At 43.7% G+C, this 15,314-nt stretch overlaps 1 protein-coding gene across 1 annotated transcript in view; it reads left to right on the plus strand.

Moving 5' to 3' along the window:
* The window catches only part of PTPRM (protein tyrosine phosphatase receptor type M), a 753,002-nt gene that overhangs the window by 601,714 nt on the left and 135,974 nt on the right, over positions 1–15,314 (plus strand). Inside the window, exons 16-17 of the mRNA XM_029226979.1 lie at positions 2,177–2,251; positions 7,202–7,389. Of these exons, the coding sequence (XP_029082812.1) occupies positions 2,177–2,251; positions 7,202–7,389 (263 nt within the window). The remainder of the gene's footprint in view (positions 1–2,176; positions 2,252–7,201; positions 7,390–15,314) is intronic.

A 15,314-nucleotide genomic window follows, 5' to 3' on the forward strand; every position in this document is an offset into this window, starting at 1 on the left:
TGAGAATTTTTGTCAGAGCAGTTATTTCTTGACCAACAGTGTGGAAGGGACCACGCGGATACATGCTCGCTCTTTCCATGATAACCCATCACTGTTCCACATCTTCTATTTCATGGTGAAATTCCTCACGAATAAATTTACTTGGAATTGCCTACCCAAAGAGCAGAAACCTACATTGGTAGTTTCTAGGCTTTTGAAGTTTGAGCAACAGGAGGTATTTGCCTCTGGACAGGTTATTCAATTTGGCATTGACTTTTTAAAAAATGAATGTGTCTGTGGAAATCCAAAACTGCCCGTGTAGAGGGGGCTGCTGCAGCAGTGGGGACACAGCTTCCGGGGCTCACCCGCCAGGAGGCGTTATTTGATGCTTCCATCGGCAAAGCCAATGGAGGAAGCACGGCACGAGGCGTTCCACTGTCCTCCCGCTCTCTGAACAATGGGTAGGTCTCATCCAATCCCATCCACGGGCAGTGACCCTAATGGTAAACTTTGTCATCGTCATACTCTCTAAATGCCTTTAAATTAAAAGAGCAGTTACTGGAGAAGGAAATTTTCATGAAAAGTGTTCATTAGACCACTAGGCTTCTAGCCCAGACCTACTCCAAGCCTGGATGTGTTTGAGATCTTTTAGGATTGGGAAGCAAGTAGTTTTTAGGAATGAGATGGTGAGAAAACTGAGGTTGGAGAATTTAAAAATAAGCCTGAGCACGTTTATAAGAATGGGGAGTAATCCATCCACCAAAGCAAATGGGAGTCGTACCTTAAAGGGGGGAGAGTAGATATGGATAGTGGGTATGGGTTTAATTCTTATACAAAAAAGGGGTGTAAAATATGTTTTTAAAGGTGAAAATAAACATAGTTATTTTGTATCTGCTTTGCACATTTTTACAAAACAAATAAAAATGTCAGCAGGTCATAGGCATTATGCTCCCTGACCCCTGGCATGTTTTATAGGTACTCGGGGTTTTGTCCTTGTTTTTTATCAACTGCTCTCTTTCTTCCTGGCAGCTTATCATAAACATGCATTATAAATGTGATACTTCTCTATTTTAGAAAAATATAACTGACAGGCAGCCTGGGTTCTGGTTCTGTCGTTTGCTAATTCTATACTTGAAAAATATAAACACAGGTAAAATCATTGTCTGAAGGGAACTGCTCCAAGAGAGTGAAAATATATTAACGGGTCATCAGGATAAAGCTGACATGCAATAACCACAGGGATTTGGTAGAGCCGCCCAAAAACCAGCCATGTAAGTGGGTATTAGTGTCCTGATCGGGAACTCAGCATCAAATAAACCGTATAACCACATCAGAGGAGTTAAAATTTAGACTTAGATCTAACCAGCTTGAGCACTTGAGCACATTCAAATAATTTATCCTTGCACTTTAATGAAATTAAAGTGTTTTTAAAGCACTCATCAATTAAGATGTTGAAGAGAGTTAAACTTTAAAAATAGGAAATATCCACTTTCAACGGAATCAGATAAATTGGATGGGATTGACTCTACCTCTTAATGACAGGGGGAAGAGAAGGTGTTGTAGTTAAATCTCGAGTGTTTCAGAGGAAGATTTCAAAGAAAAATAAGCATGTTTACAAGGATTTAAAGGCCGGATAAGACAACATGTAGGCATGCAGCTTTCACATTAAATATAGTACACAGGGAGCATCATCTTTATTTTTCATAAAACAGATCGTAGCATTGTGAAAAGCTCTCTCAGTATCCAAAATAGGAGCAGGGTGAGGATTTAGCAAAGTACAGAAGCATTGACATTCAGAATGTTCTCCAGAAGCCATGTGTAGACACACTCTCATACTTAGTTGTAAAAATCAGTTCAGTGTGATAGTAAAATTCTGCAAGCAAAGGCTAGAAGTCAAAAGGGAAATTAATGAATTCCTTAATCCAAAATGGCAGCTGTGGTTGTGGGGTTTTTTCCTTCATTTGTGGGATCAGAAAATCTTTTCAGTGATGAAAGGGGGCGTGTCCTCTAAAGTACAAGTAACTCCCCCCAGAGACAGTGGAGACTGATAGTATTTACTGCACAGACTCGGGTAAACCTCTGTTGTTTCTTTGGTCAACAGTCTACCCAGTGTCGTTTCCCCAGGAGTGGCCTCAGGGCCATATTTTCTGGTGTTGCTTCTCTGCCCCCACTGACATGCCTTTTCTCTTATTTACAGCTGTGTCTTCACCATCGTCCTTTACCATGAAAACGAACACCCTGAGCACATCGGTGCCTAATTCCTACTACCCAGGTAACATAGCTTTCCGTTGTTTCATCTCTTCATAAACCCTGAGCAGTCAGAATCACCCAGGGCTCACTTTGCTGCCCAGGTTGCTTTAGGAGCTTAGCGTGTTTGAAGTGTTGTAACCCGATGCTTTCTGTGGCTTTCTGCGGGAAAACTGGGGGGGCCTTTCATCAGTCATTTACTGTTCTTTCTCTTTTTACTTTCTCTGCATTGACCTGCTTATGATGTATGGCAGACCCATTTGTGCCAACTGCAATTTTAGGTGAGAACATTTCCCTTTATCACAGTTTATTACAGGAGTAATTTCTAAAGTCAGTGGCCACTCTGTCGGAGACGGCAGTTTGATGCGAGGATCATAACCCGGACATGGGGGTGGTGGATGGCCTGGAGGGGTTGGGGGTGGGCATAGATAATAAAAAGACTTTCTTTAAATGATCTCCATTGATAAGAAGGGTTTGCCATGTGTGTGTTGGGAATGATACCAAAAGGTTCTAATGAACGATCCCCCCGGCTCCAGCGCTCTCCCTGTCCAGGCTCAGAATTAAAAGTCAGCTTTGATCCCAAGGAAAAACACAGTTTGTCATCACTCAGCTGTGTACTTGCAAGACCTAAAGTCTGTCCAAAGTGGTGACAGTCATAAACGTGAAAATAGCTTCTTATTATTTTCACTTATTGCTAAGCACTGAAAACAGCAGTTTCAAAAATAGCATTTTTCTAATTCTGCCAAATGTTATGCAGAAAAATCATCACAGTAGAGCTTTGGCCCCCTCCCCCTCCTCGGAGCTACCCAGGGCACCCCCAGCATTTCAGATGTCTGTCACACAGTGGAATTTCAAAGGAGCCGCTGTTCTCAACAGCAAAACGACAAGCTGACACTTTATAATCACGTGGTTTATTATGTGTCGGATGTCGCCGGAAATGAAATAAAATGTTAGCCCCCATGGGACAGAATGCAATGAAAGTAGGAAATATTCCCAGCGGGGGCTTAAAGAAAAAAATCCCATTTGTCCAGATATAAGAAGGGTGAGGAGAAATGGCATTACCTGGCCGTGATAGAACCAAACAAGCATGAGCTGCTGTTGCCTTTGAGACCGTAGCCCGAGCGTACCGGGCTATGTTCTCTCTCTATCAGTACTACTAACCTTACAGAAAAGGAGCACAACACAGATGACTTCAAGGTGTATAACCATCCCTCGCAGCCAGAGCTCCATCCTCAGCTGTGCCAGTCCTGCTTCCTAACTCTCTTTACAAGGGTTTATATCTTGGCAACATAATTTTTCCCCCTGTGCTTCTCTTTTCTCTTAAGTTGTTATGATTTTTATGTAGAGGGTGTTGGGGTTTTTTTCCCCCTTATGGTGTTTTCTGGGCTTGATTAAGCAAGTTTGTTGCTTGAGGAAAAAATGAACTCAGACAGAAGTTGAAGAATGGATCTAAAGCAGACGTTTTGAATTTGCGTCATTTTGAGGACTAATAAACAAACCCCACTAAAGCTGCCACCTTTTAATCCTGACCGTAAGGGAAAGAAAGCTGCATTTTTATCCTTTTCATAAGTGAGGGGCACAGGCTAATCTTAGGTGCCTGAACAATGCAATCTAAATGCAGATGACATTTGCAGAATCTCTTGATGGGAAATTTGCGATTTCTTTGTGTGCCTGGCATTCATTCCGCAATTCCTCTAGTAGGTGTTCTGACCTTGGGGGAAGCTATGAGTGGGGAGGGCTGAGATGTGCATTGTCAGAGGGAAGAAAATGTTCAGATTTCACAGCAGGATTTAGATAAGCTTATTAAACAAATACCATCTTTTAAAGTTGGGGCTTTGTTATTACGAACACTAATGACATCTTTTAAAGTTAGTTAGGCTTCTCTACAGAGAGAGAGTCACTTGAACAGACAATTCAAATAGCAAAAATGATGCACATTGTGAAAAATAAGTCAGCCAGATCAACAAATAACTGTTACCGTGTTGAGCTGGTACCAACACGCCAATGTGACAAATGGCGGTGCTTGGGGACTGTCCCTTCCACGTCACTCGGTGCGAAGGTGAATCCATATGTTACACAGGTTATCACTTGAAACCATGCAATGAAGATATGCTGTACATCTACCCTGGCACTTTTGGGGAATAGTGCTATTTTAATTTACGCTAAGACAGGAAGATGTGTTTTGTTGTGACTCACAGCTTAGCACAATTAAATCCTCGAGTGCCTTTTATTCTCACAGGCTAAGGTGCCCAGCCCTAATGTATAAAGCTTTAGCATGCCTTTATATCATTTTCTTGCAAAAAAAAAAAAATAGATAGCTAGATAGATGGATAGATGGATAGCGAGGTAGGACCATCGCCTACCTCAAAAGCAGCATCCATTTCAATTCAAGATTTTTCAGCTGGTTCATTGAAAATTCGAGACAGTTTGTTAAAGAATGTAGGTAGAATGAATTCTCAGTTCTTAGAAAACCATCGGAACTTTTAGTGAGTAGCTTTATTTCTGATTTCCTCTTAGCCATAATTTTTAATTAAAAATTGTGGGTGGGTAACTTTTAACAAATATAGGAAGTTAGTGACAAATGATATATTTTATCAGTAATCATTCTTTTTGAAGAAGTCAGAGGAAACTGATGGATCACTAATTTTGGTGGAATCAAGATTTTCTGCTAGTTTAGGTGACCCAATTTCAAAACAGATATCACACCAGAAACCTTCAGTTTCCTCGTCGGCAGCTATGTTCTCAGTAATAGTGTTCTTTTCTTAGATGATCTGGTAGTGTTTAAATGCTTTAAGACGTGTCCACATAATAATGAGGTCAAGATATCGTAGTGCAGTGGGGGTGATACATACAGTGGTGACAGTGGTGACTGCTCTGTGGACTTAAAACTTCCAAGAATGCCTCGCCCTGGGATCAGAGCACTGTGAGGTTGCCAGTGGATCCACATGGAAGACCCACATGATTCGTTTGGGGAGGTGTAGAAGGTCAGTCCACAGTGGAGGGCATTTAATTACGTTCATCCCAAAAGGTGCAAAACTGAGAGAACGAGAGGCACAGAGGGGAAACTAATTAATGTTCCATGTACTTGAGTATAAAGAGCAGAACTTCCTGCTGGAGCAGCTGAAAGCTCCAGGGATTCAGGGCTTCAGGAGGGAGCCTCCCCTACATCGTGAGCTTGGCAGTTGCCAACAAGCAAATCCGATGTGAAAATGTCCCGGTTTATTTGCAACTGTTCTAGCAGATGGGAACATAAGAATTTCTAAATTTCAAAGCAAATCCAAATGAAAAAAAAAATCATAAAATCAACTTACCACCTTTTTTATTTTGTCTTTGTGTCTTTAGCCACCTTGTAGTGATCCAGGTACCATTTCAGCAGCAGCACATAGCTACACACCTGTGTGCCACCCTTCATACCATGCATCCCAGGTGCTTTGCAATGCAGATAGGAGTGAGGTTTCAAAGCCAGGCCCAGCTCACCAAGCGCCCTTGAACTAAATCTCCTTTGGAGCTGAACTTCTCAGTTTAAACAAACAAACAAAAACCCATAGCTGAATTCCCTATTGATAAACAATCTGGTCATTTTTTTAATTGAACTTATCTTTTCTTATATGTTTTCACTCTTTATGCCTGAAATCAATTTTGATTTAATGTTCTCATTTTAAGTGACTTTCTCATTATATTTTGATGAGACAGACCCTCAGTTGTAAAATGGCTGAGGGGATTCAGCATTAGAATGAGCTAACCTGTACAATGTGGAACCCTTAACCTAATAGCACCTTCCCGCATAAGACATTTTTTAATAGCTACAATTTCTGCAGTTCATTAATCTAATTTACTAGGAGTCTTCCATTAAAATATAGCCTCTTTAGGCTTATTTGACCAAATTCTGACATTAATTCTGTAATACAATTTGGTTGACTTGTTCAAGAAATTTAAGTGAGAAAATGTATGGAGCACAACTAAGACTTATTTAGTCATTACTTGGTTCATGGGGGATGAAAAGCAATTATGATACTATTTTAACCTCCTTTTCTTATTGAGTGCTTAAATTAAACACCTCCATCCTAAGGTGATGGGAGAAATGAGGCGCTGCCCTCTGACCACCTATGAATAGAAAACTTAACTGTAAAATTAAAACACAAAATAAAAACTACCTGTACTTATTCACGCAGTACTATTGCTTATGCCCTGTTTCCTTTTTCTCCTCCTCTTTTCTCCTGATATGTATCTTCTTAAAAGTGCCTATAAATGGTAAGTTCCCCCATGCGCCCGCCCCATGGAGAAGGTGTGGAGGGAATGGGCGGGGGGGTGTCTTCTCTGTAGAACAAAGCCAGCTGGTTCTGCTGTGCGTTGGCCTGCATGTTAGCTCCTGTAGATCATCCCATGAGTGCTGTGTTGGCCCACCGTATCCTGTCCAGCTTTCTGATCCTGGAGCATGCGAAGTGACTTATCCAACCAGGTTCCTTTCTCTCCCCCTCCCGCCCCCCCAGTTATCTTGGATCTCATGTATCATGTCCACGTTTTCATTGCTAGCTTTGTAAGCCAACCCATCTTGTGCACTTTTTCTTTGCTCACAGAACATTCATACAGAGTTGATTTCCATCATCATACAAATGAGTTCACGAATCTTCGGAAGAGCACAAGACTGGTTTTGCACCAGGCCTTGATGAAGTTTCAGACTGAAACTTCGATGAACTTTAGCCCCCGAAGGCTAAAGGATTCTTACCAACTAGCTTTGGGAAAGCAAGAGATCGTTTGGACTGCTTTGTAAAAACAAAGATTCCTGCCTCATCCCTACTAGTATTGCCAACCCCACTGAAATCTCTAGACACTTAACTTTTCTTTTTTGCTGAGCCATCACGGGGATCGTGGCAGCCGTAGGTTGAGGGGATGTCAGCAGCCTCTTCTTAGATTCTCGGTGACCCCGTTGTAGCTGCTGGCTCCCCTCATTTTTTCCACGGCCTTCTTTTCCCAGACGAGACGCACACGATGGCCAGTGACACCAGCAGCTTGGTGCAGCCCCACACGTACAAGAAGCGCGAGCCGGCCGACGTGCCCTACCAGACGGGGCAGCTGCACCCTGCCATCCGGGTGGCCGACCTGCTTCAGCACATCACGCAGATGAAGTGCGCGGAGGGCTACGGCTTCAAGGAGGAGTACGAGGTGAGCACGCACCCCGCACCTGGGCTCCCCCTCCGCCCGCCTGGGCGCGGCGCCCGGGGGCTGTGCGACATCTCCCCTAGCCGGTGGGGCCCACGAGGCCGCCAGGAAGGGAACAGCTGTTTCATCCCTGGATCCATTTCCATCCAGCGGTGAGACTTAACCACCGGGGGGATGTCCTACCTTAAATGAAAAGAGGAGAAATACTTCTTCACCTTTTTCTTTATTCTGCATAAATACGCCATGAATACAGAGGCCTGCCAGGCTCTCTTCCCCATTCCTCACCACCTTTCCTGGCTTTTCCTATAATAAAGTCTGATGTTAAATCCCAATAATTTTGAGGGTTATCTCTGGAAGAAGCTGTCCACCTAGAACAGTTGTAGACCAACCAGCAATGTCTTGCATGGAGATGAGATGGCAGTAGAGGGACCGGCTAGTGTCACGGCAGTGACAGCTGTCACCGTCCCGCCAGCCCAGGGAGCAGGTCGCTGTCCTGGGATCCAGTGCAGGCAGCCCTTGGGGGCCTTTCCAGGAACAGCGATATATAATCTGGCACCGTATATAAATGTAGGACTCACCCCTTTCACAGCCTCTGTCTTCAGCCTAATTCTGTTGGAAAGTCTTTCCCAAACTGAAGAGAATTAATTTATTTGAAGAGTCTGCTTCAAAAGAGCACACCTTCACTGAGTGTGTGTGTGTGTGTGTGTGTGTGTGTGTGTATATGTGTGGTGAGGGGGGAGAAGGAAGGGGCTTGGATTTCTCTGTTACCTTATTAAGTAAAATTAGTTCACAATCATTGGTGAAGATAAAGTAGCAGCATGCTTACAGTAAAAATAGGATTAGAAAGCCACATGGCTTTTTAAATCTAAGAACGTGTCGCTGGTACTGCATCTACCTGACTAGCTCCTAGTTGGAAAACATCTTGTCTGGAATTAGAGTATTTTTAAAATCAGTTTGTACCACCCCCCTATCCTTCGACGTTCAAACTCTGCTTCTTTCTCCTCTTGGGGGGCCCTCATGATGCCTCAGTTTTATGCCCCAGATGCTGCCTTATCTTGGGTTTAGCTTAATTGTCCAAGGCTCACTACAGCAGTCAGAGCCCCACCACCGCTCTGCTCCTTTGAAGGCCAGGTCTTTGTTCAACGCAGGCAAATACACAGACACACTTTGCTCTGCTGACACGTGTGTCCTCACGTATTACCAATGACCGCAGTTCAGAAGACTGCAAAGCCAAGAAAACAATCACAAACCAGGGCCCAAAGGTTTGATTTAAGTCCAGAAAACATTTCCAAATGAAGTTCTGCATTTTAGCCATCCTGAAATTCTTAGGTTTGCCTTTAGTGATTTAATTCATAAGTCAGTGAAACTGACCGCCTTTGCATATTTCCTCCTGCACTTTTAAAGGCTGGCTTAGGAATGAATAGGATTAAGAGCAAGACTTCCAAAGGCATTAATATCTTATGAGAGACAAAATTAGATTATTGAGAAAATAGCAGCCTAGTGAATAGAGATGATGTCTGTAGTTCTGTCCAGTCTGCTGACAGTGCAGACAGTGCTCTAATGTTTATCAGACATGTTAATGTCCGAGAGATTACGCATAGGCTCAAACAACAATTCGTAAAATAGCCTGAGTCCCATTTTTCATGGACTGTTTTAAAATACCTACCTCAGGACTTCTAATAACACACCACAGATGATGCGTATTTGAAAGTATGCAGAAAATCAGTCCCGATTCACATCTCCTGAAGAAATACGATTTATAAGTGCAAACTGAAACAGCGTATACTCATCTGAAGTGTGTTATAATTGATGATTGAGTTGTTATACTCTGCAATAAAATGTTGTATTAGGGCTTCCCTGGTGGTGCAGTGGTTGAGGGTCCGCCTGCCGGCGCAGTGGACACGGGTTCGTGCCCCGGTCCGGGAAGATCCCATGTCCCACGGAGCGGCTGGGCCCGTGAGCCATGGCCGCTGAGCCTGCGTGCCTGGAGCCTGTGCTCCGCAACGGGAGAGGCCACAACAGTGAGAGGTCCGTGTACCGCAAAAAAAAAAAAAAAAAAAAATGTTGTATTAGTTACAGTTCAAAAAACTCTTTTTCCCATGCTAGCTATTCAGTGGATCAGAGAAGACTGTTTCTTTTTTCAATTTATTTTATTGAAGTATAGTTGATTTACAATGTTGTGTTAATTTCTGCTGTACAGCAAAGTGATTCAGTTATACGTATATATTCATATTTTTTCATATTCGTTTCCATTATGGTTTATCACAGGATATTGAATATAGTTCCCTGTGCTATACAGTAGGACCTTGTTGTTTATCCATTCTATATATAACAGTTTGCCTCTGCTAATCCCAAACTCCCATTCCTTCACTCCCCCATCTCTCTTCCCCCTTGGCAACCACAAGTCTGTTCTCTATGTCTGTGAGTCTGTTTCTGTTTCATGGATACGTTCATTTATGTCATATTTTAGATTCCACATATAAGTGATATCGTATGGTATTTGTCTTTCTCTACCTGACTTACTTCACTTAGTATGATAATCTCTAGTTGCATCCATGTTCTGCAAATAGCATTATTTCATTATTTTTTATGGCTGAGTAGTATCCCATTGTATATATGTACCGCATCTTTATCCATTCATCTGTCGATGGACATTTCGGTTGTTTCCGTGTCTTAGCTATTGTAAATAATGCTGCTGTGAACATAGGGGTGCATGTATCTTTTCGAATTATAGTTTTGTCTGGATATATGCCCAGGAGTTGGATTGCTGGATCATGTGGCAACTCTGCTTTTAGTTTTTTGAGGAATCTTTATACTGTTTTCCATAGTGGCTGCACCAACTTAACATTTACACCAACAGTGTAGGAGGACTCCCTTTTCTCCACACCCCAGAGACAACTGTTTAAAACTAACATATACAGGTATCCAATGATCACATTATACACCCTAAAGTTACACAATGTTATGTGTCAGTTATATCTCAATAAAACTGAGGAGGGGGGGAGTAAAAACTTTTCAATGCCAAAATCGTTATCAGCTTTTTTTAAAAGAAAGAAGGAAAAAAAGAAAAAAGAGGAAATACTAGAGAGGAGAGTGGGAACAAATAGGAACGTGCTATTGGGAGAAATATGAGATGGAAAGTTCTGTTAGGAATAATCCTAGCCCTCAGTAATTTTCAGGTTATTAAGTAGCCCCCCTCCTGGGGACAGGGTGCGGATGTGGGTGGGAGGACCGTGGTGGGACAGAGTAAACGGGACATGAGGAGTGATGCTGGCACAAGGGTAAATCTATAGAGTGGCCGCAGGGAGAGGGGAACACCTGCTCAGTCTCTCACCTACATCCCGAAGTCCCCCCTCTCCCTCGCCATCCTTGCCTGCACATGGCTGTATTACATGCCCACATCTTCCCTGGAGGCACAGCCAAGTTTTTGGGGATTAATGGGGCAGTGGCAAACCCCAGCTGCCGTTATCCTGCTCGACTTACTTTAGAGAAAAATCCCAGGGGATTTTTATTCCAGTGTGAATCTGGAAACATCCTTAAGCAGTTATGTTTTAAAGCCCAGTTTGACTTTTAGAGCTCTAACCAAACGCACCTCTTTGAATCTTGCTGTGAAGTCTGCAACGTTCCCTCAAACCCACACCAGAAGTCAGGAGTGTGTGGCTGCCTGGTGTCGTGTGAAGCTCAAGGATCAGATGGTAAGAGGCCGTGGTTTGGAAAGAGGCTCTAGTACCAGACTGTGGATATTCCAGCTCAGCCTGGACCAAGCTGTCTAACCTCCTGGGCCTCAGTTTCTCCATCTGTAAAATGGGATAACTATAGTACCAACCTCGTAAGAGTATTGTGAGGCTTGACTCATTTAATGCATCGTAAGTCCTAGAACTGAATCTGATACTCAGTGGCAGCTTTAGCTAATAAAAGAGGAAAGGACTAATTTATAATAGGATCCAAGGCAGGGCATTCACCCCGTGGTCTTTACAGGGAAACTGTGTCACTTACAACTTCAGCACCTGTCCTGTGTTCACACTCTGGATAGACAGGTCACTTACCATGTATCATCAAAACTTGCCATTCAAAAGTAACTTAAATAAATAGGTAGGTTTGACTCTGTGGACAAAGAGTTTGAGAACTGAGAAAATAAGTTAAATATTTTTTTCTTTTTTAAAATATTGGCGTATAGTTGACTTACAACTATATTGACTGAATATATATTGACTGAAACCAATACTATATTGGTTTCAGGTGTACATGGTGATTTGATATTTTTATAGATTACCCGTCAAAGTTATTATGATATTATTGACTGTATTCCCTGTGCTGAATATTACATCCCTGTAACTTACTCTTTTTTCTTTCTTACAGTTTAACAGATAAAATACAGTTTGCTCAGTTAAACCTGAACTTCAGATAAACAGAATAATTCTTTAAGTATGTCCCAAATAGTGCATAGGACATACTTATACTAAAAACTACTCACTGCATATATGAAACTCAGTTAATATTTAAAAGTATATGCTGTTGGGCTTCCCTGGTGGCGCTAGTGGTTGAGAGTCCGCCTGCCGATTCAGGGGACGCGGGTTCGTGCCCCGGTCCGGGAGGATCCCACATGCCGCGGAGCGGCTGGGCCCGTGGGCCGTGGCCGCTGAGACTGCGCGTCCGGAGCCTGTGCTCCGCAATGGGAGAGGCCACAACAGTGAGAGGCCCGCGTACCGCAAAAAAAAAAAAAGTATATGCTGTCAACTTTTATTGTTGAAACAGTATTTTCATATCTAAGTTAGAAGAGTCCTAAGGGATGGTGTAGCTACAGACCACAGAATACTATCTTTTAAACAATGGTTCTATGAGTGTCTTTGCAAGGTCGGATTTGGGGAAAAGCTTACCTTAAGCTGCGCTTGTTAGTTCACTGGAGAATACCAAGCACATGGGGTGAATGTGACACATCTGGGTGCTGGGGACACGGAGGACACCGAGTGCCCTGCCCTCAGGAGTCTCCCTCTGCAGGAGGAAGCAGTCATGGGGTGGGTGTAGCGCCTCTTATGAAACCTCACAAGAGAGATTTGCGTTAGTACTTTGAAGGCTGGGGTTGCAAGTCTGGGCAAGGATGACTTTTTCCTTGAAGGATGTGTTGGAGTTGGCCAGGAGAAGGCAAAAGAGTGGGATTCCAGGTAGACGCGGAAGCAAGAGAACGTGGGCAGTCAGGGCGCTGTCGTGAAGGGCCATGTGTGTCCCACCCAGAAGCTTGTACATCACTCTGGCCGCCGTGGGAAGAGAAGAATAATTCAGGTAACGCATGCATCTCATTCCTGTACCTGGAGGGAGATCTCTTCACACAAACAGCTTAATTTTTAAATGCTGTTGTACATGGCACACAGGAACTGCTTGAAAGATAATAATCCACACCCCAAAAGTAAAGGGGAGATGGAAAATGTATTTACTGGAAAAGAGTAGTATGAACTACATCCCTTTCTCCCCATGCAAAAAAATGCAATGCAGTGCTTGGCTTCCAGATTTGTTGAAGCGATGAATTACTTCAATTCGGAAGCATTTCTTGGGGGAAATCCATCAAGAAAGCCTCAGGTTGCCGCCGTGACTCAGCACAATCACCCAATCAGTCGGTTTTCTTCAATCCATGTACGTTGGGAAACACCAGCCACTTAGACTGTAAAATACTTTTGAAATAGTGACTTTTTCTCTGTTGACACTGTTTCAACAAATTCGTCTTTATCTTTCCCAAGACAGAGATGTCTGAAAACTGGCCTTAACCCTGGGAGGGTTCATTACCGCTCAAGTAGCCGACTGAAGTGTGTCCAAAGCAGAGGGAAAACATGCTGGGGATAAGACAGAGCAGCACTGAGTGCAGAAGATTCTGTTTGTTTTTGTTTTTTGTTCTAACAAGATCATCATATGGCATCTCTCACCAGGGAAGTGCAATAATTTGATTCAAAAGAAACTCAGACATGAATCACAGTAAAAAAGTAAACAGGCTGAATTGAACAGAAAATGGCATGTTGTCAGCAGACTGGTTTGGGGATCTCAGGAGAAAGACCCAGTGGAAAGGGCAAGTTTGTTTACGTTGCTACAAAAGAGGAGCTGGTTCTTTCTTCCAAAAAGCAAAGATCAGTCTGTGCTAAGCGCTTGGAGGAGATCCGTGAGTTTACCAGAAGTGGAGAAAGGAGACCAGCTGCACTCAGGAAGCAGTGGAGGCCTGAGCGGCCGCCCCAACAGACTCCTGGGCCTTTATCACCTGGAGTGAAAAGGAAGATTCTCCAGCTCTGCCCTGAGCCAGCAGGCCCTGCCCTAGATGTGGGAGCTGCTCCCTGCTACCTGAGTGGGATGGAGGGGGTCCCAGCCTCAGGGGTGACCCTGCACAGTTGGAGAATGAATTCCTGCCCCTCTGTCGTCCCCAAAAGGTCTTCTTTGGTCCTGGATTTTTGAACTGATCTAATCGGCTTCTGGGATCCAAGCAGAAAAACATTAACCTGAAGTAGGAAAATAGTTGTGCAGTTCTGAAAGAATGTATGTTGCTATCGTTGTAAAATTAAGATAAAGGAAGGACAGCAATTTAAAACTACTCCCACATAGGACCTCCTGAAAAACACTGATGGTACTCTTTTATTAGCTAATAATTAATATTGCTCTGGGGCACAAAAATTTATCTTCCAGTTACTAGATCTGAAATGTATAAACCTAAGTAACTCGTGGCAGCTACTTCTCAAACAGCTACGTGTGTGTGTGCATATATGTCTAAACTTATTTAGAAAAGCATTATCCTGACCCCACCTACTTTTGTCCTGTGTGTTTCTCTAGGGTGCAAACACGGATGATTAATTTTATAATTGAACATGGAGACTGGTTTTTTGCTCAGTTTAAATTCGGGAATTGGAGGCTTTATGCCAAAATCTTCAGGCTTAAGTACAACCTATGCGTTTTTCCAAGGAACCTGGAGTTTTTTAAACATGTCTAACTCCTAGTAGCTCCTTGTAGATCTTTTTAAAATGTATAGATTGTAGGGGCTTCCCTGGTGGCGCAGTGGTTGAGAGTCTGCCTGCCGATGCAGGGGACACGGATTCGTGCCCCGGTCCGGGAGGATCCCACATGCCGCGGAGCGGCTGGGCCCGTGAGCCATGGCCACGGAGCTTGCGCGTTCGGAGCCTGTGCTCTGCAACAGGAGAGGCCACAACGGTGAGAGGCCCACGTACCGCAAAACAAAAACAAAAACAGACCAAAAAAAATGTATGGATTGTATATTTTCCCCTCTCATCCTTCCCGTTTTCCAAGTAAAACAGCTGATTTTGTTAAGTGTAAGCACAATGTTATATTTGATGGCTTTGTCTATATTTGACAAAGTGTGGTGAGCTAAGAAGGAATTGTCTTAGCAAAAAAAAGTCTCACTTGCCCTCCAAATGTGAGTCTCATTTTGGTTTGTTTTTTGTTTGTTTGTTTAATTTACTTGCCTCCCACCTCAGGGAAGCCAGTGAAAACTAGAGAAAACCACTCCCTGAAAAACCACTTCCTCCCCATGGAGCCTGCAGTTCTAATTGCTGATGAGATGCCCTTAGACAGCAAGGCCCTCAGCTGGGAAGACAGGCCAGCATCCCCAGGTGGGCGGCAGTGCCGCTGGGGAGAAGGGCGCCCTGTGCCTGGTCCCTCCCCGTGCGGGGCTAGTGGGCTGGTACCTCTAGAAAAGTTCTAAGAATAGTGCCCACGGCCACTTTGCTGGGTTTTGAAAACGGAGGCCGAGGCAGGTGGAATGAGAGGTGCTTTTGTGTTCTTTCCTGCTGGAACCATTGCCGACACAGCTGGCCCGTGCTCGTGGGTGGTCCAGCGTGCAGGCACCCCCTTCCCCTCACCTCCAGCTGGCACACTCTTCAGATGTGCTTTTCAGTTCCCGCTTCACATTCTGAGGCACCAGCTGAGTCCATCCATTGCCA

The sequence above is a fragment of the Monodon monoceros genome, unplaced genomic scaffold (genome assembly GCF_005190385.1).
Source record: "Monodon monoceros isolate NGI ecotype Baffin Bay Population unplaced genomic scaffold, NGI_Narwhal_1 Super_Scaffold_1, whole genome shotgun sequence".
Taxonomy (NCBI): domain Eukaryota; kingdom Metazoa; phylum Chordata; class Mammalia; order Artiodactyla; family Monodontidae; genus Monodon; species Monodon monoceros.